Source organism: Melanostigma gelatinosum, assembly GCF_949748355.1.
Source record: "Melanostigma gelatinosum genome assembly, chromosome: 1".
Lineage (NCBI taxonomy): Eukaryota > Metazoa > Chordata > Actinopteri > Perciformes > Zoarcidae > Melanostigma > Melanostigma gelatinosum.
In genome coordinates, this window is record NC_136634.1 from 27,203,892 (window position 1) to 27,231,839 (window position 27,948).

The following is a 27,948-nucleotide window of genomic DNA, read 5'->3' on the forward strand; positions in this document are numbered from 1 at the left end:
ATGTTGCATGCACCTTCAGACACAAGTAGAAGAGTCATCTATGTGTTGCTGTGTACAACCATGTTTCTAGTTCCCACACTTACTTTAATAAACCACCTCGAGGTACTAAACCTATGGCCATTTATTCATTCATTGATTCAATCCATGTGAATACAGTCTGTACTTATGACCATACATATATACACATGTATGTATATATACTTATACATACATACACACACATAATAAAACATCTTTCAACCAAGTCAAACACAAGAACTGTAAATTGTTCCATTTATTACTTTATCAAAGCAATTTCTACAAAGTGGTGCCGCATGAACACTTTGATTGAAAATGGTTCTCTGTGGAGCTGCAGTGATCCTCTGCGCTGAGACGCCGTCACTTCTTTATGTAGCAAACTTCTTCTGGCGGACCGGTGCAGGCAGCTGAGACATGATGTCCAGCAGGGGGCGCTCCACTACGACCAGAGAACGGTCCTCCAGCAAGCTCACACACATGAGGTGCTGGAAATCAGGAGAACAAACTAGGTCAGACAAATGTAGTGCAGCTAGCAGAGCTGGCTTCATCACTTACACATGATGGCTTCAGGTGGAAGGCAGATGTTTTCAGAGAGATATCAAATAGATATCAGAGATGAATTATGAACTGTTCTAACACTCGCTCTCAACACTTTCCTTTACTTTACTCAGCGCCAAAAAATCATCCCAGTCGTGTTTTCATGCAAACAACCACGATATATGAAATAAAGTCAGAGGACAACACGTAGAGTTTTTGGATGTCTTTTGGACGGTTGAAGTTATTGTTCAGGACGGTGATGATTGTAGATTTGATTTGAACGGACTGGTGGTGATCACAAGTTCAGGAATCGGAGAGGAATAAAACGGCATCGCAAGATAAAACTCAAAGGTGCTGATTGGTAACTGGCCGGCTGAACACAAACAACTGACGAGCTCAGAATCTCATGTTTCTTACCAGACGTGGTTAAAGCATACGGTTTCATTTTGGGCAACATTTGAACAAAGTGGAACAAAGTGATTTTGTTGAAATATCAAATCTAAAGGTTTGGTTTAGTTTCTTTTCCAGACTGAAGAATTTGTACACATGATGTGTTCAAGGACGGTCAGAAAGTTGAGAATCTGACAATAATGTCTGCAAGGACACCGTTCATCGTAGGCCGGAGCGGTAAGAAACAGGCTGGAGAGGCTCAACACACTCCCACCAGAGGGCTCAACACACTCCCACCAGAGGGCTCAACACACTCCCACCAGAGGGCTCAACACACTCCCACCAACGGAGCTCAACACACTCCCACCAACGGGGCTCAACACACTCCCACCAACGCAGCCCGTGTGCTGGTGTCACCAGCAGAGCAGCTGGAGTCGAGCTCCACGGGGCTCGGGGGAACCTACCTGGAAGCTCTTGCATATCTTGAAGGCGTGGCTGTGTATGATCCTCTCTGGCTCAGGGAGACGCCTCAGTGTCATCTGATTGTAGAGCACATGCTTAGCTTCAGGGAGGGGCTGCATGTGGAGACATTACACACACATATAGCATGAGGATTATTTAACCCCTCGATCCCCATCCGTCACTGAGAGGAAGAGAACACGGCACTGACGGAGCAACAGTCCTCACTGGTGTTGTAAGGACCTGGCAGGTGTTTGAACATACCAGACTCTGGTCGATGATGCAGAACATGAACATGTCGTGCAGAATGATGTGAGCTGGATTTTGGGGGTTGAAGGCGACATGGGTGATGGGGGTGTCCCTCTCCAGCCACAGATGGTGCAGTCCTTGTTTCTGCAGCCTGCGACTCCACGCTGTGTACTCCTTCTGCACCAGAGAGTACTCAAAGATCTGACACACACACACACACACACACACACACACACACACACACACACACACACACACACACACACACACACACACACACACACACACACACACACACACACACACACACACACACACACACACAGAGAGTGTTTCTATCTCAACATTATCTCTGAGAAATGTGCTATGGTGTGGTGAGCAGAGCACATTGTCAGAAGGGTCTGATGCAGTGTTTACCTGCTGGTCAGCATGCACCACCACCAGGTTGCTGGTTATTGGGTTGATGGCTATGGCAGTGGGACACGAGCTGTACACTGGAACTGTACAATGAAGCTGCAACACACACAGACATTGAGCCGCTCACTGTTGCTGCTTTGGCTACAAATTGAAATTTGACCTGGATGGAGTTGAAACTCACCGCTAGCTTGCCGAGGCTGTAGACGTGGATCTCACAGTCGGTGTTTGCTGTAGCGAGCCATTTGCCGTCGTCACTGGCAACCAGCAGGTGGACCGGCTGTCTGGAGCCTGGAGGCCACACAAGCACTCGTTACACACTGAGGCAGAAGCTGCAGGCTGCGAGCGTGAGTAACCTCCCACTTTGTGTCATGAATGTAGTTTTCACAGAGTTGCTTTTGTTCTTTTCGACATCTCATCAAAATGAAACAAACACATTGTCTTGAATATTGGCCATGTGTATGAATGTCGACAACACTGAACGGCCTTTAAAGAAACCTATTCAGTCAGACCTGGTCCGACTAGATTCTACCGAGGTGTTGTAGTAAATCACTCTCATTAAAAAGGTACAGTGCTGTCATGAAGAGGAAGTTAGATTTCTTCAAGTATTACTCAATATAAGAGCCCGTTTATCTTCATGTCGGTCTACAGCCATGTCTGTCCAAAAGGTCATCACTTCATCATTTCATACTGTTAGACATTTGTATGAAATTGTCATAATAAGCTTATGAAGTCAGTGGGTGGGCGATATGACCTACATTTACATCACATTATTTCTGTTATTTTTGAGGTGATTACAAAATCAAAAGAGATAATCTGATCAAAACATGATTCTGCCTACTTTCACTCTGTTGGTGATGTGAGGGAACAAATCTCTTCAGGAGGAATAAATCATAATGTCAATGAGGTACAGACCTCCCTGTGCTTTAGGACACACAGTTTATCACTGTGACAACGATGGAGATGAAATCGGCATCCTGTCCACCCCTAATGAGTTATTGCCAAAGAAGGTGTTTGTGAGGTCACAGTGACCTTTGACCACCAAATTCTAGTCTGTTCATCATCGAGTCCAACGCGACATTTGTGCAAAATCTGAAGAACTTCCCAGAGATATCCCTTCATAAGAATGGGACTGATGTACAACCAGAAACATCTCAGCACAATAAAGTGACTGCACATACGATTCGCTCAAAGTGGATTTAATGCACGACTATGGAGGTAAACAGTGCAAGTAGCATACGATGCTGATACATTCCGGTACGTGACTGTAAAGTGACCCTCGCTTTCACTACAATGACCACTTCCCTGACTCTACAGGCTGGACTCAGGCTCACCTGACTTGGGTTTTAGGGTATGAAGGTATCTGCACTCCGGCTGGCTGAGGGCAACGACGACGACTGAACCATTGCTGGACGAAGCAAAGAGTTTGGAGGAGTCAGTGGAGAAGCACAGCTGGTGGGCCGAGTGACGGTCCTTAGGTAGTTTGGACACCTAGAGGGAGGAGACGAAGAAGAGTGAGCGTCATCATGGTCCTCATAAGCTCCATGCTTATTACACAGTCTATTACAGAGTAACAATCACACGGCGCTTTACATGTAGCTCATGCTCTAAAGAGGTTACTGAAGATCTCGTATACGTTGACGTGTGAACCAGGACTGATCCAGAGAGCACTAGAGTCCGTGTTGAGGAGCCCACCTTGGTGATGCTGATGTTGTTGTTCTGTAATCGGTAGAGACGTAAACTGGTGACGGTAGAGTATGCCAGCCAGCCACCGCATGGAGACAAAGCACTGCAGCAGATATGATCTTCTCCCTGCAGAAACAGCACAGTCAGCTCTGTCTCAACTCAAAGATATTACAGGTACAGAACAACCAACAGCAGTGAGGACACCCGACTCATAATATGGATGATATGGACCTCCTGGAGGGATGGATGTCTACAACAAATGTCTCATTTTGAAGACTAGAAGATAGGCTGTTGTGGTGGAATTATCACACAAAGTCAATAATGTGAGAAAGTAGATTAGTTTGTCTCGTACTCTACGGAAAACAGGAGAGCAACCAAGAGAGAGGACAGTAGAAAGACGACAGTAGAGAGAGGACAGTAGAGAGAGGACAATAGAGAGAGGACAGTAGAGAGAGGACAGTAGAGAGAGGACAGTAGAGAGGACAATAGAGAGAGGACAGTAGAGAGAGGACAGTAGAGAGAGGACAATAGAGAGAGGACAGTAGAGAGAGGACAGTAGAGAGAGGACAGTAGAGAGAGGACAATAGAGAGAGGACAGTAGAGAGAGGACAGTAGAGAGGACAATAGAGAGAGGACAGTAGAGAGAGGACAGTAGAGAGAGGACAGTAGAGAGAGGACAGTAGAAAGACGACAGTAGAGAGAGGACAATAGAGAGAGGACAATAGAGAGAGGACAATAGAGAGAGGACAATAGAGAGAGGACAATAGAGAGAGGACAATAGAGAGAGGACAGTAGAGAGAGGACAATAGAGAGAGGACAATAGAGAGAGGACAGTAGAGAGAGGACAGTAGGACAGATGGAAAACCAAAACACTCACATACACACATATACACATACATACATACATACATATATGTATATATATATATGTGTATATATATATACATACATATATATATATATACATACATATACAGACATTTATACACACACACACACACACACACACACACACATATATATATATATACATACATACCTTCCTCTTCAGCTGGATCAGCTTCTCTGGTTTTCTCTTCACAGGAAGACTGTCACCAGGCTTTCCTGTTATCAAACACAGCACACAATCAATACTGTTCACATCAAGTTATCAAACACAGCACACAATCAATACTGTTCACATCAAGTTATCAAACACAGCACACAATCATGTTCACATCAAGACAGTCGTTTTCATGAGATCTCCTTTAAAGTCCACGGTGACTATTCTGTTATTCTCCTGCATGCCTCTGGATGTGTGTGTGTGTGTGTGTGTGTGTGTGTGTGTGTGTGTGTGTGTGTGTGTGTGTGTGTGTGTGTGTGTGTGTGTGTGTGTGTGTGTGTGTGTGTGTGTGTGTGTGTGTGTGTGTGTGTGTGTGTGTGTGTGTGTGTGTGTGTGTGTGTGTGTGTGTGTGTGTGTGTGTGTGTGTGTGTGTGTGTGTGTGTGTGTGTGTGTGTGTGTGTGTGTGTGTGTGTGTGTGTGTGTGTGTGTGTGTGTGTGTGTGTGTGTGTGTGTGTGTGTGTGTGTGTGTGTGTGTGTGTGTGTGTGTGTGTGTGTGTGTGTGTGTGTGTGTGTGTGTGTGTGTGTGTGTGTGTGTGTGTGTGTGTGTGTGTGTGTGTGTGTGTGTGTGTGTGTGTGTGTGTGTTGCTTTACTCACCATGTCCATCGCCCTCCCCGAGTCTCCACAGCTCCAGATGATCAGGGAACTGGAAGAGCAGCAGTCCTGCTTTCTTTGCACAACACACCAGGCTTCTCTACACGGGAGAGTCAGAGGTCAGCATTCAGAACCCAGAGGTCTGCTGTGTGGGCCCAGTACAACACATTCAGAACCCAGAGGTCTGCTGTGTGGGCCCAGTACAACACATTCAGAACCCAGAGGTCTGCTGTGTGGGCCCAGTACAACACATTCAGAACCCAGAGGTCTGCTGTGTGGGCCCAGTACAACACATTCAGAACCCAGAGGTCTGCTGCGTGTGCGCAGTACAACACATTCAGAACCCAGAGGTCTGCTGCGTGGGCCCAGTACAACACATTCAGAACCCAGAGGTCTGCTGCGTGGGCCCAGTACAACACATTCAGAACCCAGAGGTCTGCTGTGTGGGCCCAGTACAACACATTCAGAACCCAGAGGTCTGCTGTGTGGGCCCAGTACAACACATTCAGAACCCAGAGGTCTGCTGCGTGTGCCCAGTACAACACATTCAGAACCCAGAGGTCTGCTGCGTGTGCCCAGTACAACACATTCAGAACCCAGAGGTCTGCTGCGTGTGCCCAGTACAACACATTCAGAACCCAGAGGTCTGCTGCGTGGGCCCAGTACAACACATTCAGAACCCAGAGGTCTGCTGCGTGGGCCCAGTACAACACATTCAGAACCCAGAGGTCTGCTGTGTGGGCCCAGTACAACACATTCAGAACCCAGAGGTCTGCTGCGTGGGCCCAGTACAACACATTCAGAACCCAGAGGTCTGCTGCGTGGGCCCAGTACAACACATTCAGAACCCAGAGGTCTGCTGCGTGGGCCCAGTACAACACATTCAGAACCCAGAGGTCTGCTGTGTGGGCCCAGTACAACACATTCAGAACCCAGAGGTCTGCTGTGTGGGCCCAGTACAACACATTCAGAACCCAGAGGTCTGCTGTGTGGGCCCAGTACAACACATTCAGAACCCAGAGGTCTGCTGTGTGGGTCCAGTACAACACATTCAGAACCCAGAGGTCTGCTGTGTGGGTCCAGTACAACACATTCAGAACCCAGAGGTCTGCTGTGTGGGTCCAGTACAACACATTCAGAAGAGCACGGAGCACCGGCTGGGACAACACATCACGCCCATGAAGTACACTTCATACAGTACATTCACATCCCTTCACCTTCTATTATTATGTATGCATCATGTTGCAGCCTTATGTAAAGCTGATTGAATACATTTGTCCCTCATCAATGTGCACAAAGCCAACACAGCATTCAGAGCCACGGCGTCTCTGGCAGCGATGAGTCCTCTTGGTCCAGCAGTGTTCTCTCTGCTTCTACTGTATCCACATGGAACCTCACCGCTTACATCATCAACTTTAAATGACAGGACATCTGAGCGGTGGAGAGATGTGCTTTTCTACTACGTCTGTACTCACATGTGGGAAAGCCACTTTGCGCATGGCTGACTCGTGGGTGTTCTTCTCCACCTTGTCCAGCAGGGGGCGCACCACCAGCTGGGTGTCCATACCTGACAGATTACAAACATCATCATCGTCATATAACAACTTCATATTTAAAATGGAAAACTATTCTTTTAGCCCGTATACTTCATTGTGCAGCAAATAACAGTGTTTAGGACGACTCTATAACACATCTGAGTTAATACTGAAATATCTAAAATCACGTCATCATCTCTGGAGATTTCACTGGTTTATTTGAGGGCTCACTTGCTGCGTTTCCTCCCGAGTAGGATTGATAAACTTGTACCTCGTCCCAATACTCTTCATATTCCATCTCAGTTCATAATGTGACCACAAGATAAATATAAACACGAGCACTCACAGTGTGAGGTCACCTGCTACACTGATGTTTACCTCCAGTCAAGACTATCTTACCACAGAGCAAAGGAGACAGTCTGGGCCCCAAGAGAAGAAGAAGAAAATGATTCAAACACAGAAAACATATGTTCAGAAGATGTCTCAACAGTGTTTCATGCCAACAGAGGAGAACTCGGATGTTACCATTTCCCCTTAAAATACCTTAAAATACCTTCCACTTAGAGCGCTTCCCATGAAACTAGATCATTAAGGATGCTTGCATTTGGGCTCCATGCGTTTTGGATAGCCGGTTTATTTTGGGCCCTCTGTACAGTGTGTGTACGCGCACACACACACACACACACACACACACACACACACACACACACACACACTGACCTCCAGACACCACAGCAGTGTCGGTATGGACCAGCGCCCTCACATCATGGGAGTGGTTTTTGAAGGTCCTGGTTCGGACCCAGTCTTTCTCCTGCCGGTCCACAGTGGAGGAGATGAACTGAAACTGGACAACCGTGCCCTCTGACGTCCCGGCTATCACACTGCTCTCATCCTGTTAAACATGAAGGAAGTTTGACATCACGGGTTCTCTGTGGATGTGGACCTGAAACAGGCCAGAGGTCAGAGGTCATGTAATGTCCTAATACCTGAGAAACAGACAGGGCCAGGACGTCCCACTTGGTGACCAGGTGAGTTCTGACCAGAGTTCCTGTGAGTCCATCCCAGATCTGGACCTTTCCTGCCGAGTCACTGCTGATGATGGTGTGGTCGGACAGGAAGACAATGCTCCAAACCACCACCTCTTTGCTCTTGGAGGCTGCGACGCCTCTCTCCACCAGCAGCCTGTGCGTGGCGCGGCCTGAAGTCCACAAACCAACATTAATACAATTCACAATCATATCATTGGGGGATATTTTAGGAACACATGGGAGTTTAGAGTCGACATGCACAGAGCTCATCTTAGAATGTTCCATCTGATGGTGGGCTCTGTGCCAACAGTTCAGGATCATCTACGTACCCGTCTCAGCATCAAAGATTCTGATCATGTCCATCATGCCGGCAGCGATCAGTGTACCAGAGGGATGCCAGGAGAGCGAGATGATGCGACCTAGAGGATCACATCAAACGCATCAAACTCTGAATGGCACTAAGGGGTCTCCACACCTGGACGTGGGTTCATTTGTTCCACATCAAGGGAAAAAACAATACATGTTGCATTATAGTTCTGGTCCGGTTCCATTTGTCCTTGATGAAAACAAAATGAATAATTATCAGAACTCACAGTTAAAACCACACCAGTGGTCCCTGCTGGCCACGGTACACTCTGGGAAATCTGGTTTTATAGTTTCTAGATCAAACCTCCAGGAGCTCAACTAATAAGAGGAACTATCTGAACACAGTGTATCAACAAGGTAAGCACAGCATGAATATGAATGAATGAATAGAGCTGCAGAAACAGCTCTGGATCAGCTCCTCTTACCTTTCTGCCTGTCGAGGTTCCTTTGAAACTGAATCCTTTCCTCCAGTATTTCAAACATCTTCACTGTCCCGTCCTCACAACCGACCTGACCAGGAAAACATCCATTCAATGAATAATCACAAGCTGAAGGCTTCAATTCCAAACATTACCCCGGAGAGTGTGAGCATCGGGCATAGAATATCCACACGGGCTTGACTGACCGCTAGCAGTGTTCCCTTGCCACTGATGGTCCAGATCGGTCCTCCATAGGCCTCCACCGTGTACCTGGGCCTCAGGTTCTCCAGGTCATACTCTGTGATCTCTCCATTCAATCCGGCACTGAACAGACGTCGGCCCACCCAACACAGAGCCTCCACAGCCCTGCCGTCCTGTCCTGGGATGACCTGTGCGTCAGAATCAAAAACAGGTCTGGAGGTTATCTTCTACACGTTAGTCTGCGCAGACCTCTCTGGTCCAGAGCAGACATTTACATACTACAGCGGTTAACTAGTTCATGTTTGAATGTTTGGCATTCTTCAGACTTTCACTACAAAAAGCTGTGATCAACCAAACACACGGGACTCCTTCCTTCAGCCACTGTTCAGTGCAGTTGGGTTGTTAATACAGAGTGAAGCAGATGAGCTCGGATGCTCCACACGTGGGGAGGCTGTGTGGCTTCTTCTACCTTTTCTTGGAAGTAGTTGTCAGCGAAGTTGAAGATCTCCAGAGCTCCGTCAGTCCGGGCCACGGCGAGCCGCTCCGTGCGGCTGTTGAACGCCATGGCTCGGATAGCGGTGGGCATGTAGTCAAAGAACCGAACCCGGTGCACCTTGAACTCACCCATAGTGACTATTGAGAACACAAGCAGGAGGAGGCGGATTAAAGCGGGTCCGGCCGCAGCACAACACGTCCGTTAAACCCGCTGTTTGGTCGCTAGTTCCCGGTCAGACACACCGGAGGACGACGAGCGACTCTTTGACTTCACCGGGACTCACAGAGACCAGAACACTTCGTTCACCGCTGGGTCACTAAACTGTGTCCGCTCTTCACGCCACACGCTGGAAAACATCCGCGGCCACGTTGAGAGCCTTTGAACCGGTAGTGAATCAGCCACACAGTCGAGAGGAAACGGAAATACGTCATCACACGGACAGTTCGCACTGCGCGCGAAATACTGGCGGAGTATAAACACGGAGTGAACGGTGCCGTTAGAGACACCACAGCAGCTGGTTGGGGATCAGCTGTGGTTCCTGTGACACGACAGGACGATGGTTCAGATACTCATACGGTGAGATGGTTGTATTCGTTCACAGACACGCGAGCGTTACTTCCGCTCTCTAATGTCTGGAGGACGTCCGCGCTGTCGGTGTCGAAGGCTGAAGGGAACTGAGGTTCTAGTGCGGTTCTAGTGCGGTTCTATGACGATACCTCGGACCAGCCATCATCATCACATATCCATTATTCTTTAGAATGTGTCACGTCTGTATTACAAATGGCCTCAAATATAAATGAAGGTCTTCTTTATCACATGAACCAATAATAATGCAAATAAAAAAGACTTTACTGACACACATGTATAACGATATATATAATTACTGTAGATTATTACTTAAGGGCCTGAGATTGGCCAATGTGTGTTCCTGACTATTAATCACGTCACTATTCTGATATAATGCAACACAAATATAAATGTTTTTTCTAAAGTTATGAGGTGGAATGTTGAGCCAGGGACAAACCGGTGAGGTGAAGAGTAGCTGATGGTGATGGCACCAGCTCTGACACTACAATAGTATGTTCTTCTAGAGACGAATGCTCTCCAGGTATGTTGAGCTGATGTTGGTGTGCATCACTGTCGGCTGTGCAGGGGCAGTGTGGATGGCAGCAGTCCTCCTGAATGGCTGATGGTGGAGCTGCAGGGAGAAGTGGTCTCCAGGCACAACTCTGGTCTGGCAGCCAACGTGATGGGAGACCTGCTGTACACCCAAGAGGTAAAGACTGGAGCACACACTGGTGCTCTTCAAGTACAAGTCTTGGCTTTTGATTGCAACCAGTGGCAACCACTTTTTAACATGTAACAAATATGCACACTCCAAAATAAATACATCTTTAATATTTCCTGCTTTAGTGATATATTTAAATGTTGCTGTTGGAGTCAGAACCGGAACCCGTCAACACTCCGTGTGTGCTGGTCTGTTTACTGCCACTGATCATCAGTTAATAGATTATTGACTGTTCTGCAACCATCAAACTTCCGTGACCGTCATATCGGACACTTTGTAGGAGAACGGTTCCACTCGTGTTGCTTTAGCTCTGAATGCAGCAGACGTTCATGTCTCAGCCGATGCTTTCCCTGTCAGTCCTCTCGTTTCACTCAGCTGTCTGTCTTTCTCCTCCACCAGGGGACGCCAGTGCTTATTGTAGGACATCATATTCTCTACGGCAAGCAGCTCAAACTGGAGAAACCCTTCGCCGTCCTCACCAAGCATTCCAGCCAGTTGCAGGATAGCCTGGGCAGCCATGACCACGGCGATGGCAGCGAGGATCTCACACAGGGAGCTATGGAAACGAACCAGCAAGGACCCGCCTCCACCTCCTACACCGTGTCTGCCCTCATCAAATGGAAGCTGATCTTTAAGACGCGCCCCAAACCCATCATCACTAACGTACCCAAGAAGGTGTAGCGATATGGCGTTCATTACCGGGTCAATGTACCACCTCTTATTGATCATTACTGCCAAACTCTGGCCTGAACCGATTCCTAGAGAGACTTTAATGAGGCTATGAATGAATGTTGTATTGTTCTCCTGAGATCTGTAGAAAACGTTAAATCATCAGAGTCTAAATGCAAACGGACAAATGGCGTTGTAGATGGAATACTGACGTTTTCTGCAAAAACAAAATAAAGAATACTTGAGATCAGCAGCTTCAATCCATAAGTGTATAATACATACATAAGGCAACATTTCCACCAGATGGCAATGTTATCCTTTTACTGTGACCGGATCAGACGTCTCCTGCAGTGCATGTATAACCACGGGACATTGTTTCCACATAAACTCTGAGCAAATGTCCGCAAACAGTTCAATCATTTCATTGGTGAAGAGTTGTTACTTGGTATCAGTGCACCTCTCTGTTCACCCACCACGTCTACTGGCACCACTTCCTGTTTCCCACCAGGCATTGGTCATAATTGAATGTATTTTGTATGCCCGGCGTTAGAAATAATCAATTGGTGACAGGTAGCAGAAATATTACCACATAATACACTTCAAACCCCTGGACGTTCACTGTTGTTAATGCTGCTTTGCAGCAGTATTTAGAGGTTCAGCGTATCCCACAATTCACCCTGTTCTGCTGTGCTGTGTTGGTGGCAATGCTCCTATGAGCTGGTTTGAGGACCGACAATAAGCAGACATGATGTTTAAGTTGATCACATGCTGGATTCAGCATGAATATTATTCTTTTCCAAACACGACTCATTTATGAGAGAACCTCCACAGATGATTGATCTGTTCTGTCTTGATGAGACTGCATAAGATTGCATATCTGACACTATCAAGATAAATATAATCCTTTATCAAGGATTTATCCGTCCTTAAAAATGAATTAAAGAAACTATTCTTAAAATGTCTAAACGCTTAACACTGTGCAGTGACTGGTAGTATGTCACAGAAGTATGCTACTCATGAATACCGTAAGTGTGTTGGAACAGACCCAAGGCTCCGAGGTAGAGCCGGTCGTCCTTCCATCAGAAGATCGGCGGTTCGAGCCCCGGCTCCTCTAGTCCCCGTTGATGTGTCCTTAACAGCTGAGGGATCAGTTTGGTGACAAACATTCACAATATTTGTCTCGGTCTTGTATCATACAGCATTTGATATGTTGGCAGAATATTTACTGTGTGTGTGTGTGTGTGTGTGTTTGATGAAGGCGGTTCCTATGCTGCGGTGCTGAAGTGAAATGCCATCCTGTTGGTACTGGTGACTGAAGGGACCGATTCATTCAGACACCTCCCACTTTTAAACAAACAGGCGTTCTAGCAGCATGTTTTTAAAGTTCTACCAAGAACCGTAATGTCAAAGCTCAGTCATTTCCATCAGTGACTGATATTACTCACATAACTTCATAAAACAGCTCTTCATCTGTATTTACTCTCCATACTGGTCTGGAATGAAATAATAGCTTTTGATCAAGAGGTCCTGTAAAGAAGTCCTCATTCATCAAATGAGACAACGTTTAGGAATGTGGGCACGATAGGTGGTGATACATAGTGAAACATTACTATGAGGTGATCTGTGGTGATACATAGTGAAACACTACTATGAGGTGATCTGTGGTGATACATAGTGAAACATTACTATGAGGTGATCTGTGGTGATACATAGTGAAACACTGAGGTGATCTGTGGTGATACATAGTGAAACATTACTATGAGGTGATCTGTGGTGATACATAGTGATACACTACTGTGAGGTGATCTGTGGTGATACATAGTGAAACACTACTATGAGGTGATCTGTGGTGATACATAGTGAAACATTACTATGAGGTGATCTGTGGTGATACATAGTGAAACATTACTGTGAGGTGATCTGTGGTGATACATAGTGAAACATTACTATGAGGTGATCTGTGGTGATACATAGTGAAACACTACTATGAGGTGATCTGTGGTGATACATAGTGAAACATTACTATGAGGTGATCTGTGGTGATACATAGTGAAACATTACTATGAGGTGATCTGTGGTGATACATAGTGAAACATTACTGTGAGGTGATCTGTGGTGATACATAGTGAAACACTACTATGAGGTGATCTGTGGTGATACATAGTGATACATTACTATGAGGTGATCTGTGGTGATACATAGTGAAACACTACTATGAGGTGATCTGTGGTGATACATAGTGAAACATTACTATGAGGTGATCTGTGGTGATACATAGTGAAACATTACTATGAGGTGATCTGTGGTGATACATAGTGAAACACTACTATGAGGTGATCTGTGGTGATACATAGTGAAACATTACTATGAGGTGATATGTGGTGATACATAGTGAAACATTACTGTGAGGTGATCTGTGGTGATACATAGTGAAACACTACTATGAGGTGATCTGTGGTGATACATAGTGAAACATTACTATGAGGTGATCTGTGGTGATACATAGTGAAACATTACTATGAGGTGATCTGTGGTGATACATAGTGAAACATTACTGTGAGGTGATCTGTGGTGATACATAGTGAAACACTACTATGAGGTGATCTGTGGTGATACATAGTGAAACATTACTGTGAGGTGATCTGTGGTGATACATAGTGAAACATTACTATGAGGTGATCTGTGGTGATACATAGTGAAACATTACTATGAGGTGATCTGTGGTGATACATAGTGAAACATTACTATGAAGTGATCTGTGGTGATACATAGTGAAACATTACTATGAGGTGATCTGTGGTGATACATAGTGAAACATTACTATGAGGTGATCTGTGGTGATACATAGTGAAACATTACTATGAGGTGATCTGTGGTGATACATAGTGAAACATTACTATGAGGTGATCTGTGGTGATACATAGTGAAACATTACTATGAAGTGATCTGTGGTGATACATAGTGAAACATTACTATGAGGTGATCTGTGGTGATACATAGTGAAACATTACTATGAGGTGATCTGTGGTGATACATAGTGAAACACTACTATGAGGTGATCTGTGGTGATACATAGTGATATGTGGTGATTCATGGTGATACGTGTGATTACATGGTGATACATAGTGAGACGGGGTGATACGTGCTGATTTGTGGTTGTAAGTGGTGATTCGGGGTGATACATGTTGATAGGTGTAATACATGGTGCTGTTAGCAAATACGACTCAAGCCTATCTAGACGTCTCTGGAAGTCCATCACACACTGTCATATGATATATATGATTTGACAATAGGTATGCCAATATACTATAGATTTTAAGCACATTTAAAATAACCCCCTCAGAGTGGCAGCATTACAGTCATACTTTGCTTACAAGAAACGGAAGCAGGTAACATGACATCAAGCTATATTTTAATAAGTTATTGTGGTCCTTTATTGCATCTTCTCTATTTTTAAACACCAACATTTCAACCTCAGGCAGGCGTAAAAATACTTTATCTGCTGTCTTCACTTTTTATGTAGAAATAGTAAATGAACATAAAAACAGGTGAATGGAAATGTACACTCAGGATGGAACTTACAAACAATAAATCCTCAGGAGGCCATTCATATTTACCGATATCCACAGCAAGTTGCATTAAAATCCAGCCTCTAGTTTTCAATGTTTAGTACCTTGTGATTGACCAACTGTGGGAACTTTGCCCGGATGATGGTGCTCAACAAACCTACAGGAGCTCAGCATGTGAAATCATCCTCTGGGGACCGATACACTCACAGCAAACTGCATGGAAAGCCAGTCAGTAGTTTCTGGGATTGTTTTGTGTAGAACTGAGAGTAGGACAGACTTACAATGACGTCAACAGGGTTAAAGGTGTCGAGTTAACTGGTGCGTCTGGTGGACATACATACCGGTACATATAATTGATGGATGTCATTCCAGTGCTCTCCCTGCATCTCTACAGTAACTACTGAATGAAGGCAAAATGCAAAAAAAAAAAACTACAATTGGGAAAGCTTCAGTTTGTGAAAGGAAGGATGTTTTCAGTTTGCTGTGAAAGTACTATTTTGCGCTTGAAAGCTTGTCCTTCTGTCATCTTTCTTTAGATTTATACATGCTAAATGTATTGCCTACAAACTGCCCTCCACTAAATCCTTGGGTAGAAAAGAAAAACTGCATTATTTGTCTGCTAAAATCAACTATTTATTATCCAGTATCCAGTTTCTGACCGTTTCCTCACTGTTAAATCAAACACATGGTGAAGGAATTCATGCCTCTCACTTCAAACTAAAGCTGCACTCTCTAGCTTCTCAGCACCAGAGGCCCATTCAACTGATTCCATGTGAGCAACTGCTGCTTCATCCCAATTAAGAGTTTACATCCAATAACACGAGAGAAATGATAACCAAAGGTTGATCATTACAACCTGTTTGGGTGCAGGATATTATGTCTTCGTATTCATGTTTAAACATTGATGCTCTAGTTAGTTTCTGTGAAATATGTCTCTCTCTTTTTTAAAGTGAGCATACAATGCAGTGAACAAAATAACATCGGGAAATGTCAATGTAGTCATTTAAATCACGCGGCGTTCTCTATTTGGAATAAATGGGAGGACTGTGTCCGAAATAGGAAGCATTTTTAATGACTGGAAAATTCCAGTATGTTGTGATGCCCAGAGATGGAAGCAGCAGAGGTCAAGGAACAAGACCTCTGCCATCGCTGGTTGGCCGTCAGAAAGGAAAATCAAGCTGATACAACACAATTTCCTTTTTACTATCCGTCTATGTGTTTGAACTTTCAAGTTTAAATTCATACAGCCCACCCAAAATCAATCAATACGTTTATAACCTAAATGGCACAAAGAGAAATGAAGACCTGTGTCAGTGGAGGCACAGATGTGCTGATGGTGCTCACACCTGACAGATGGACCAGTTGTTCAGTTACATACAGTACCTTCAAAACGAAATGTGTCTCTTTAAAAAGATGAAAGAAAAGAAAAGCTCTGCGGCTCTTCTCTTGTGTTATTGGATGTCAACTCTGAATTGGGATGAAGCAGCAGTTGCTCAAATTGAATCAGTTAATTTGTCTTTCAATCGGCCTCTGGAGAAGCTAGAGAGCAGCTTCAGTTTTCAAAAGAAATGTCTTTGGTATTCAGTCTTTACACCGTTGATGGAATGAATAAACAATGGTTTCATCTACTGTATCAAAGGACACAAATGTCCAAAGTTAAGAGAATAGTTTCCTTTCGTAAACTAGACTGCTACATAATTTGGCACCTTTACAACATATAAAAGTGACCACATACAAAATCTCTGAATCCCTGAATGAAACCAACTGGTGACCAACTGGTGACTTAAACTGAGACATAGGAGCTTTGGGACGGCCGGAGCAGAACAACTTCCGGTTCAAGCGAGGAGCGAGGAAATGACAAATAAGAGACTTGGGATGTACCCTATGGTTCTGTTGAGAGACTGATCAGGGACCTTGGCACAGCTGGGGTATGTGGATGGGGGGTAGGTGGTAAGCCTCTATGAGAAGAGGAGAAATGTGACTTCTTGGAATGAGAAATGTGGCTTTCAGTTTGTTTTATTTGCAGTGCCCTCCTAGCTGGCTCGTAGCAGGTATAACAGCACAAAGCTGGAGGGTGTGAGAACCGCACAGTTGAGGTTGGGAAGTTGTCTCACTTTCATTTACAAAAGATGCAAGGTATGGGTGTTAAGGGTTTGGAGGTGTTAAGAGGCATGTTTGACACCGCTGGGCTAGCTACATCCACACTACTACGTTTTCAAACGAAAGTGGAGTTTTAAAACAAAAACGATCTCCGTCCACACGGCCTTTCAGCATCGTTTTCGAAATGATCTCCGTCCAGACTAACACGCCTGAAAACGAATATCACGTGACTCTTCACATGGGGGTGGGTGTCGATGTAAACAGGAAGTAGATTGGTTGCTTAGTTTAAAAAATATGACAGATTAATAAAGTCTTTAATAATGAAAGGTTGTGTTTGATACTTAAGATCTTCTCTAAAATCTTCCTCTATAAACTCAAACAGACACAGTTCGTGGAAAGTTTTATTTTTCAGACGTAGTTACAGCGCTGCAGGTCTATCTCTCGCTCTCTCTCTCTCACATAACAAATTCACTTTAAAATCAACACTTAGACGTAACAGTTTACTAGATTATGGATCCATAAATGTGGTCAGCACACGCCTCTCACTCGTTTCCTCGGTGTTGTTGTTCTCACTCGTAGCTCTGCTGGTGGCTTAACTATCTGTCTACTGAATAGCATTTACTGCTAACCGTGACTTCAGACGGCCGCTCCGTAGGGCTGATAACGCCGCTGGACACGCTGGTCACTGATCGCTCCACTAACAGCTGCTTCCTCCGTAATAATGCAGACTTTAACTGAACAACAGCTGCTAGTACAGACAACAAGGTCAGCGATGCCTGTAATCAGTCGTCCATGTTAAATTAACCTGGGAGTCGATCGGTTATCAATGTTGTTGTTTGTGAGCTTCCGGGTCACGTGATAGGGATGTGACGAATCAGGGAAGGACACGTCATGACTGCTAAGAACCAATCAGGTAGTGAACGCGTGTGGGCGTCATCATTTCTAAACTTATCCGTTTCCGACCGTCCACACGAAAACGCAACCCGGACTTCTCAAACTTATCCGTCTTCGGGAGCGTTTTCAAACTCCTCCGTTTTCGGTGCTTGATAACGCCGGCGTAGTGTGGACGCTCAGTGTGAACGTAGCAAAACATATGAGTTTAAAATGGAAACGGAGTAATGTGAACATGCTAAGTAACAGTATAGGTTTTGAAAAGGTAAATCTTTGAAGAGATATTACTTCACGGCCACTGGATGATTACCACAACCAACAACTCTTTGAAAGACGGCTATATGGTATGTGAGTATTGTACTAAGATAGACTAACCTATGCTTTATGATGTGTTGAGGCAGAACACAAACCGAATCTTCACATTAACAGTCTATGTTTATTGTCCACAAAGAGTAAAAAGTAAAATGGTTCGGTGTTTTGAAATGTGGTTCTAAGAGGTACTAATCCATAGTCATGTATCAGGTCTACCTACTGTCAATGGCTGTCGGCCATATTACACTTTATCACACTCAAGTTTAAACATTGTAAACTTTCTCAGATGTATTTTGTGCCACATAGAGCATCTATCATGCCCAGTCAGTTCTTTCAATTGACTCTAGCAATTGCACCACTTCTAAACTTGCTTTGCGTTCTGTCTGAACACCTTTGAGACACACTCTTACGACTAAATGCATCTAAGGTCCCCTCTTCTTTTCTGGTATAGAGGTGCTTAGACTTGAGAGAATTGCCTTGCTATTTTAGCTATTGTTTATTATAGAAGTTCAGGTCTGTCGCATTTGACCCCATCTCATCGCTATCAAAATGAGGGACACGAAAAACTGACCAACCAATAAATAAGACCTATGTCTCTAAGTCTCATGTTGTCCCTTTTCCTACTTTATATTCATTAAAAGCACTGCACTGCACCCATTTGTCACAGTTTACAGCTAACCTGTTCCCATACACTAATGTTCTTCTGAGCACGTCGTCACTTAGTGTGTGAACACTGGATCAGTTCGTTTGGTTTGGTTTTTCAATGTGAAGCACCGTTGGGCATGATATAAATTGGCAAGCTCTGTGGATCTACTCATCACTGAGTCTCCCCCAACTGGATTAGATTCCTGCAGCTCAGATTTCAGATTCACACCTTTTTAGCACCAATGATGAAGATGAAAGTGTTTGTGATTCACAGCTCATCACTTCAGCATTTCACAGGTTCAGAGACTGCTAGAGTCACACTGCAGTCAAACTCGGTGTGAATGTCCTACCAGTCTCCCTGGAAGCAGGGTTATGCCTCCGCATATGGCAAGTGATACTGCTCTTCCCTCTTGTTACACCGTTTGGCTACGATTGCCAGGTAGAGCACCAGCAGAATGAGCCAGTAGCAGGCGTAAAGTATTGTCCCTGCTATCAACAAGGCTTTCTCTGTCTCACTAAATGGCTCCTGTGTTTCACAGTAGATTGTATACACAACACCCCCGAGCAGCACCAAAGCCCATACTGTAACAGGCACAGCGCCAATGAAGTTCACCACAATCTTCCTGCGGCCTGAAGTGCCCCATCCAGCCTTGTTGATGGTGAGCAGGGCAAATATCTTGGCAGGGAGCAAGCTGGACATGTAGAGCAGAGAGTACAGTGACATGAAGATCATCACCAGGCTGCCACGCAGGAAACAGGCGTAGGTGGCCTTCACCATCCCAACCAGTTGGACCGTTAATAAGAAGAGCAGGATGTTCCACAGCCTTCCACGGTAGAAGAGATGGATGACGGTGGCAACCAAGAAGAAAGGGAAGAAGCCAGTGACCACGGACTCATAGGTCATCCAGAGGCTATGCTTGTGGAACCACAGGGCATTATACAGCCACTCACGGAAATAAGACTTGCTCCATCGAGTCTGCTGGTTTAGCCAACGCAGATACTGGGTCGGTGTCTCAGTCTGGCATTGTGACCGCGCTGTAAATTTTGTCTTGTAGCCGAAGCTGAGCACCCGATTGGTGAGGTGGCGGTCATCACCAAAGCTGCACTTGGAGCCTAGGAAGGTCTGGTGGTACCAGGGCTCCAGGAAGCGCTGGAGCAAAGAGTTCCTATACATCCCCAGAGGGCCACTGATACACTGGACGCACCCAAAGTAGGACTGGCAGGCCCGCTCGATGTTGAAGGCCATCCAGTAGCGTACGCTGCTGAGGAAGGAGATCCAGGAGTCGTACTTGTTAAGGATCTGGAGGACAGGAAAGTAAAGGGAACATAAATCAACAAAGGAAGAAAAGGAAAATGTACTTTCTATACATGTAGTAATGACTTTTCAATCAACTCCCTTGGTGGCCCAAGGGTTTTTAAGTTGACTTTGGATCTTCATTATTGTATTGTATTTTACCTGCACGTCTCCACCGACCCCTCCCACCATTGGATCTTCCTCAAGGATCTTCAGCATTTCTATGGTACATGCTGGGTCTAGAACTGTGTCTGAGTCACACACCTGAAAAAGGACACAACAAGCACAGGGTGGCAATAATGCATAGACTAATACTCAGAAATATACATCCATTGGTCAAGTTAAGGCTGCAGGTGTTGCAACACTGAGTGAAATCCATAAGAGAAATGAGAGGCTGCTGACAGATCCCAGCTGGTTCATTCTAACTATACTGAACTGGGTCAGCTGTGGACATGACCATTGACTCACAGCAAGGGCACAGAGGATATGAAGAATGAGTTTGTTGTTCAACAACTATTTGCGACGTAAAGATCCAATCATTATCTGTAACCACTTATGCTGTTCATGGTTGCCATAGCCGGGCCTGGCTGGTCGCACGTGCTTAAAGTGCATGTTTGTGCATGTGAGGATGCCCCACTTGCTAGGCCAGGGTCGCTGATGTTCGCTGCTCTCATATAGCGATTACAACTCATAAGGCCGGCACAACCAACTAGTCATTGCGGAAACATTGCGCCAGTGGCGGGCCGTCAGGGCCAGCAAGGCCTTCTCTGCTGGCCTAAACACAATCACAAAGTTAGAGCTATTTTAAAATGTTATATTTTTTCTTAAATACACTACATGTATTATGATTTATAAACATATTTTTCCCATTATCTTATTTTCTCATTGCACAGCTACTGTCTTCCTCAGTTGCTCTGCTTCCAGTGCAGCTTGTTTTAAGTAGAGCTTTTATCCAATCAGATCTCACCTCTGTGTCTCTAGGTAAGAACAGAGCCAGAGGCCTGCAGACTCACAAGTGAATCCATGTGCACTTTAAGTGAATGGGGACGATATTGTTGATTGTCATAGTGTTCAACCAATCAGTTCTTTAGTTTGACGTGTTGGGCGTATTCTTTGACGTGTAAGAGTTCAAATTGAAAGATATGGAAGAAATTATGACATTCTTTGCGTTTTGTTTGGTGTAGATTTTTATTTTTTTACCGAGCTTTGTTTTTTTAACACTCAATGGCTGAAGGAGGAGAAACGGATTTGTGAGTTGGGATTTAACCGTGGGATTAAACTCTGTCAACAAAGAAAGGAGGATAGAGTTTGTCTTTAAGTCAACTGCGTTTGTGTTTTTATGTCTAATATGTGAATGGCCCTCCAGTGTGTAGCAGAATGTGTGTTGCTGCAGGTCTGCTGGATTGATTTGTTGCTTTGTTGTCATATGCATACATGTGACTGGTTCTTGTGGGTTTGTTGTTGTCATTGTGTTAATTATATAGATTTGGACTATATGCATTGTCCGTTAATTATGAAGCATCCCGTCATGAGCGGAGTTATTGTTTGTTAAGCTAGTTTAGCGTAGCCTCCCAGAAGTGCGGAGCCTCAACTGTGTTTTGGTTTGGTTATTTTTGTTCTGGGTTCAGAGGTCACAGCCCTTTGTTTCCTACGTGAGCGCAGTCCACCGAAAACATTATATTTCCCACAATTTAAGCTTCTGCATTTTCCAAATGCACTAGTATTATTCAAACGTATTGTTCGGTTCGTAAGCCTCGTACCGAACGGTTTAATATGAATACGTGTATTGTTACACCCCTAGAAACACATAACCGCAGCTGTGGCTCATCATGAGGTTATTAGGAGGTGGTTCAGCTGCAGGACAGCACTGAAGGCCCAGGTATACAATGCACGGCCCACCACTGCATTGCGCTCACCCTTCCGGTTCCCTCTCAGGTAAACATTGTTAGCTCTGTCAGCAGGTTTGCTGTAGTTTGTAACGTTAGCACTACTAGCACTGTGAGGCGACGCCATGTTGAGAGCCGTTGAGAGGCAATCGAAATGCTACCAATCTCGTATCTTGCACCGTTAAGTCCGATGTTGATTCTCTGTTGACTTGGGTGGCTATTGTTTGTTCAATGGGTTTTATGTGAGACACAAAAGTTTAAAATATAGTTAAAAGATTTTGAATGCCTGTTTGGTTTAAATTTAGGATTAGAATTAAAATGTGGTTCTCAATACGATATCCAGAGCAACATAGCAGCAAACAACTATTTGCAATGTAAAAATATATTGGATTAATGTCTAACTGAGCAGAGAATGAAGTCACTCCCTCTATGTGTGTTGTAATCCGAGTTTTTCTTTTCTTTGTTTGCATAGCCAGGCCAGCCGCAACTGCATGTTTATGCATGGTTACTTGCATGCCTGTTGCCCTTCTTTGTACTGGTCACGCTGTTAGCACCATTAGCTGTTAGCACCATTAGCTGTTAGCACCATTAGCTGCTAGCACCATTAGCTGTTAGCACCATTAGCTGCTAGCACCATTAGCTGCTAGCACCATTAGCTGTTAGCACCATTAGCTGCTAGCAGCCACCTCCGCCGTTGCCAATATGAGAGCCAGGGAGAGGCAATCCCTCTGCTCTGAATATTGTATTGAAAATCATTAAGGCTGTGATATTCTGTGAAGACTCAACACATATTCAAGGAAAGGCACCCATAGATGCACATTTACCTTATGATACCTTATAGTGCAGCTGGTGTTTCTACTAAATTAAAAGTCTGATTTAAACACTGTTAGCATTCATAGTATGCAAACAATGTTCAGTTTTATTTATTTCATTGAGAGGAATGTTGACATCAGTATGAGCCAGCACAGAAGCAGGACAGATATCCAAAGCACCATCAATACAGCTGACTTGAATGATATCTGGTTAGAGTGTGCAGATGAATATAAATTGTCCTCCATTGATGGCTTTGTAATGTGATTATTGTTGGCCACTGCTACGCACACTCAGCCGTCCCTATGTTCGTTTAATTGGTTGTCAATTTTTGGCCTCCTGCCAAAATCTGCGGTTAACTTAATACAAGAAAACTTTCTGGAAGATTAAATAATCTGAATTCAATGCTGTAGCTGTACAGCGCAATGGAAAAGGACGGACTCTCTTTTCCGCTGTTACAAACCGCACAGCAACAAAACATAAACACCAGTGACATTACAAGACGACACGCTTTTATTAGGACAATCCATGATGGGCTAATGTATTGACAAAGATGGTCGAATCTGATCAAAACACTGAGCAGAGAAATGTGTTGACTCCTTCTTTCTGCACTGATTACAGGTCTTGCAGTGGGATCACGTTTGAGAGTGGCTGTTCTTTCATTCTTTCAGGTTTTATTTTGTCACCATTTTGGAATCATGAGACCCTTAAATTCTTTAAACGACACATTGAAATAGCTTGAGAAATGTAGACTCGCCATCACTATTTGCTCACAGGACAGTCCTGCCTGCGCCAATATGGCGGCAACGTTGACGTTCTAGGTGTATTCTACGTATAGAAGGAGGGTCCAACACCTAACAGGAGCTTATTCTAACCATACACTTACATTTATAGGCAACTATATAGAGTATATAGTGGGTAAATGTATGTGTTCTAATCGAGGGGTGAAGAGCTAATCTGTCAATTCAGAAAGTTTTGTTTCCCAAATTACACAGAATTTCACCGAAAGACCAGATGTCCCAGTTTTCCACTGGTCCTTAACCACAGCATCTGTGCATCTGTGTGGAGCTGGAGACAGCTCCACACAGATGTAAGCGTAGATTGAAACACACATTTGTGAAGACCCAAAACTACATACAAATTGTTGCAGACATTTGTAAATCTTATTCTTCATTTGTAGATCATGTAATACACATTTGTGACCATTTTGAGATAAATTTCACTACAAACTATCTGCCTGGGATACACTCATGTCTATTAAACTCCACACTAGGAATGTCATGAGAACCAATACCAATACCAAGTCGATGCCAAAGCCCTGAAAACATACCGTGAGGGCTCCAGACCCGTCATCCCGGGAACGATAGAAAATGTGTTTGGGACACATAAACTCACTGCAGTTGCATCTGGAGGATGCAACCTATTGTTTCTCTGCTCCATTGTGGACGACAACGGACGAGAGCTAGCTAGTGTTAGCTGCTAGCAGCCGGTAAGCCACACAGTCCTGCATGGAGCGTACAGGTAAGGTTAATGGGTGGTGCCATTGATTTACATTATATTAAGTTCATGCTCCATTCAGTTAAAATGAGTATTGGGCGAAGGGGAAACGTTATCATGTGTTGAAATGTAATATTTTTGCAAAAACTTGAATAAATACAGTTCTTTGAATTTAGATTCAAGAGATTGTATTTTTGGGGTAAATTTTATTTCCTGTTTTACTCTTGTTTTTTGGTTTCAAACTGGAATAGAGAATAATTGGGTACGCTGTATTATCCTTACTCCACACATACACTTAATAACGCTGTCTGTTGAAAATAGAAAGTCCCAAGCCGAGGTAACCCTGGTTATCATTACGGTTATTTTCTCAGATTTCCCAGATTTCCTTGAGACATGCAAGAGATTATAGAAATGTTGCTACAGGCTGAGTATAGTATACCTTATGGGGAAGAAACACATCTTGTGAATGTGTAAAATTGGTCAAGTGGCCCTCTAAACCTTTTTTAAAATGTGGTCCCTCAAATATGCATACTATTTTCGGTGTCCTTACCTGCACATAATCCACACTGTCCCCCAGTGCTTTAAAGGCAGTGTACATCACCTCTCTTTTCCCTCCCCACTCCTGCATGATACAGGTGTAGCGGCAGCTTCTGGCCAGCCGAGCCACTCGTGCTGCCTCCTCCATGTGCACTGTGCTCCTCCCTCCACCTCCTCCACTCCCATCACTGTGGTAGTTTCCCTTCCACACCATACTGCCAGCCTGGTCAGCCCCGCCCATCACCTCCTGAAAAATGTCAACCATGTAGTGGTCCTCTGGCCGGTTACCATCCACCACCAGCACAACCTTCAGGCCAGGGAAGGAGATTCGGCGAACGCTGCGCAGGCACTTCCTCAGGTAGTCCGGGTCCTCCTGGTAGGCAGCGATGCAGAGAGCCACGGAGCATCGGAGGTGCTGCGGCCGTGAGGGGCTCCTCATCCGCCGATGCTCCAGGAAGGCAAAAAGGCTCTGGAGGAGGAGATGGAGGGAAAGGAAGGCACCATAGAGGCCAAAGGAGAGGTGGTGCTGCTCAGTGTGGATGAACTGGTAGCCTTTATCAGGAAGAAACACAGTAGAGACAAAGTTATTATCATCATCATCATCGTGACCATCACTTGTTTAGGTTCTCATGTACATGTTTGTCTATGTGTATATCAAATGCACAAGTTAACCTGTGACATAGGCCAGCAGAATGGTGAAGAGGACCACCGCAGCAAAAAGGGTGGTGACCACGATGTTCAGCGCATTCCTGCAGCGAGAGGGCATCTGGAGGTGGAGGAGAATGTGGGGTAGTGTGGACCCCAACAGATGTCAAAGTGAGGATCATTCAGTAAGAGGACACATTGTTCAGGGACAGGCTGAACTGGGTTTACTGGAGTGAAGATGAGGTTAGCGGAGAGCAGAAATGAGAAGTTTATTTTATAGAAAGGGTGAAAGTGGAAGGAGAAGGAGAAGGCAGGGAAAGAGAAAAATAACACTGAAAGTGGGTAAACTGTTTGAATTGACTTTCACAAGAAGAAATAGTTGAATTCAGGGGTCTTCAACGTTTTTCAGGCCAAGGACCCCCAAACTGATAGAGCGATAGCAATGCTACTTAGTTTTGCACAACATTTGCTACTTGAATGTGTATGGACACACACAGGAGGAACTTGAGCATGTTATTCAATACATGAAAGGGTGACGTACCAACACAGATATCGGGGCCTCTGGATTCCAGAGACCAGGCAACACTTCCTGTTTTTTATACAAAAGCTTTTACCGGCCACCATCAGCTAAAAGGCACCAGCAGCAACCGTTGTCATCATGGAGACATGATGCCAGAAGCAAAAGAGAACTGTTCAGTGTAGCAGTTATTTACAGCTACTAATAATTATGGAACTATTGCTGATACTAGTACAAGTACTAAACGCACTGTTGACCTCCACTATAGTTGTATTACAACAGTAGTTGAGCTGAAGGCTTTAACTGGCCAGGACACGGAGACTGCTTTTGGGTTTACAGAACTTTACTGAATGATTCAGGCATCAGGACCTGTCATGCTCTATTTTTACTGAGTATATGTTTCTACTCAGTATCTGGTATTCATGCATAAGTAACTTCACGTGTCTCTATTGTGCAGGAGAAGAGTTCTCCTCTCTGTTCACAGAGATAACTAACTGTGTTGTATGAGAATGTTCCAGCACCAAGGCCTTTGGGCCACTTGTTGTGGTTGCTGGCTGCTTGTTTTTCATTGTTGTTCTATCAGTCTGAGACCAAACGTCTGAGACCAAACGTCTGTAACATCGGCTGTCGGCCCCCACCGTTGCTCATTCTGTATAAAGAAAGCTTGTTCACTTGTTCCTTGGTTCTTCCTCACTGAGACTGAACGCATTCTGTTGTGATGATTGAACCTTCTCTGTGCAGAGAATGAATACTTAAAAGACGACCTGGTTTTCACATATACTGCACAGAATACCTCGTCAAAGAGTGTCTGGTTTAGATTTAGTGGACATTCAAGCTCTTTAAATGAAGAACTTACACCATCTGCCCATCTGTTCTACCCTCGTTCATCTTCCTCCCTCCTTCCTCGCCCCTGCTCCCATTAGACCCTCTGGCGCTCCCTTCTTCCCTCTCTCTGGGTTAATAGTTCTAATTAAAGGCCATCCGGGGTTTGGCCAGTGCTTGGAACAGTCGAAACGGAGGAACAATTCTGTCTTTTCATGGCCCTCCTCACCCTCCACCCCCAACCGACCTGGCCAGGCCGACGCAGGAGAGACAGACAGATATCTCAGTTACATTCAGCTCTGTGGGACACACTGGCACAGACACATGTATCCACCTCTCTGAGAGGATATATAGATTTACATCCTGGCACTGGAGAAACAGTCTATGTGCTCTCCAGGTTGTTACAGAACGGGGGATTTTGTTAATAGAGGTTTTGGAAAAGATACTAAAGATCCTCCTTCTCAAGCATTGTTTCTACGTGTCATCACTGTCATTTAGAGGTTCTTTCCACTGGCAGCCCTGTTTTGTCTTTCTTATCCGGCTCTCTTGACTGTTAGTCAAAATGTTGGAAAATCCCACCGATGAGGTCAAATGTAATACCCGACATATTCAGAGCTACAAGGTTACGGTTCATTTATTTTCATTGTTTAACACAGAACTGCAGTCCCGCTTCGCTACAAAAGAAAGAACACATACACAAAAAAAGCTGCCGCTAAACCCTCCTTCACCTCATTCTTTGGACTCTAAATCTCTAGAACCAGTTTGTTGAAGCGCCTCATCACAATGGGTGTGAGTGCCACGGGGCGGTACTCACTCAGACCGGACACTTCAGGTACAGGGATGATGGTGCATTTATTTTAAAAATGGTTTACCAAATTACAATTGCAGTTAAATAAAATTATCTGTTTTTATTTGCCCAGTTTTTAAAATATAGTTTGTTTAGGGCAAAACACGAAACAATTTGAATTCAAAAC

General features: G+C 44.6%; 3 protein-coding genes across 3 annotated transcripts; 1 reads left to right on the forward strand and 2 right to left on the reverse strand.

Moving 5' to 3' along the window:
• Nucleotides 1-259: 259 nt before the first annotated feature.
• Nucleotides 260-9,862, reverse strand: utp4 (UTP4 small subunit processome component). Its single transcript, XM_079289820.1, has 16 exons — nucleotides 9,466-9,862; nucleotides 9,002-9,184; nucleotides 8,802-8,886; nucleotides 8,340-8,429; nucleotides 7,969-8,180; nucleotides 7,703-7,874; nucleotides 6,923-7,014; nucleotides 5,451-5,547; nucleotides 4,793-4,857; nucleotides 3,763-3,879; nucleotides 3,402-3,558; nucleotides 2,252-2,358; nucleotides 2,071-2,166; nucleotides 1,669-1,854; nucleotides 1,410-1,520; nucleotides 260-503 (listed from the first exon to the last, which is right to left on the reverse strand). The coding sequence occupies exons 1-16, from the start codon at nucleotides 9,622-9,624 to the stop codon at nucleotides 387-389; spliced, it is 2,046 nt and encodes a 681-aa protein (XP_079145946.1). The 5' UTR covers nucleotides 9,625-9,862; the 3' UTR covers nucleotides 260-386.
• Nucleotides 9,863-9,920: 58 nt separating this feature from the next.
• chtf8 (CTF8, chromosome transmission fidelity factor 8 homolog) lies at nucleotides 9,921-11,695 on the forward strand. The gene is made up of 3 exons (XM_079289937.1): nucleotides 9,921-10,068; nucleotides 10,645-10,768; nucleotides 11,180-11,695. Exons 1-3 carry the CDS (start codon nucleotides 10,049-10,051, stop codon nucleotides 11,459-11,461), a joined length of 426 nt encoding a protein of 141 aa, XP_079146063.1. The 5' UTR covers nucleotides 9,921-10,048; the 3' UTR covers nucleotides 11,462-11,695.
• A 7,641-nt stretch (nucleotides 11,696-19,336) lies between these two features.
• On the reverse strand, nucleotides 19,337-25,774 carry has3 (hyaluronan synthase 3; the record flags this gene model as incomplete). Its single annotated transcript, XM_079279734.1, has 4 exons — nucleotides 25,663-25,774; nucleotides 25,004-25,542; nucleotides 20,423-20,524; nucleotides 19,337-20,266 (listed from the first exon to the last, which is right to left on the reverse strand). Exons 1-4 carry the CDS (start codon nucleotides 25,754-25,756, stop codon nucleotides 19,337-19,339), a joined length of 1,665 nt encoding a protein of 554 aa, XP_079135860.1. The 5' UTR covers nucleotides 25,757-25,774.
• Nucleotides 25,775-27,948: the final 2,174 nt, after the last annotated feature.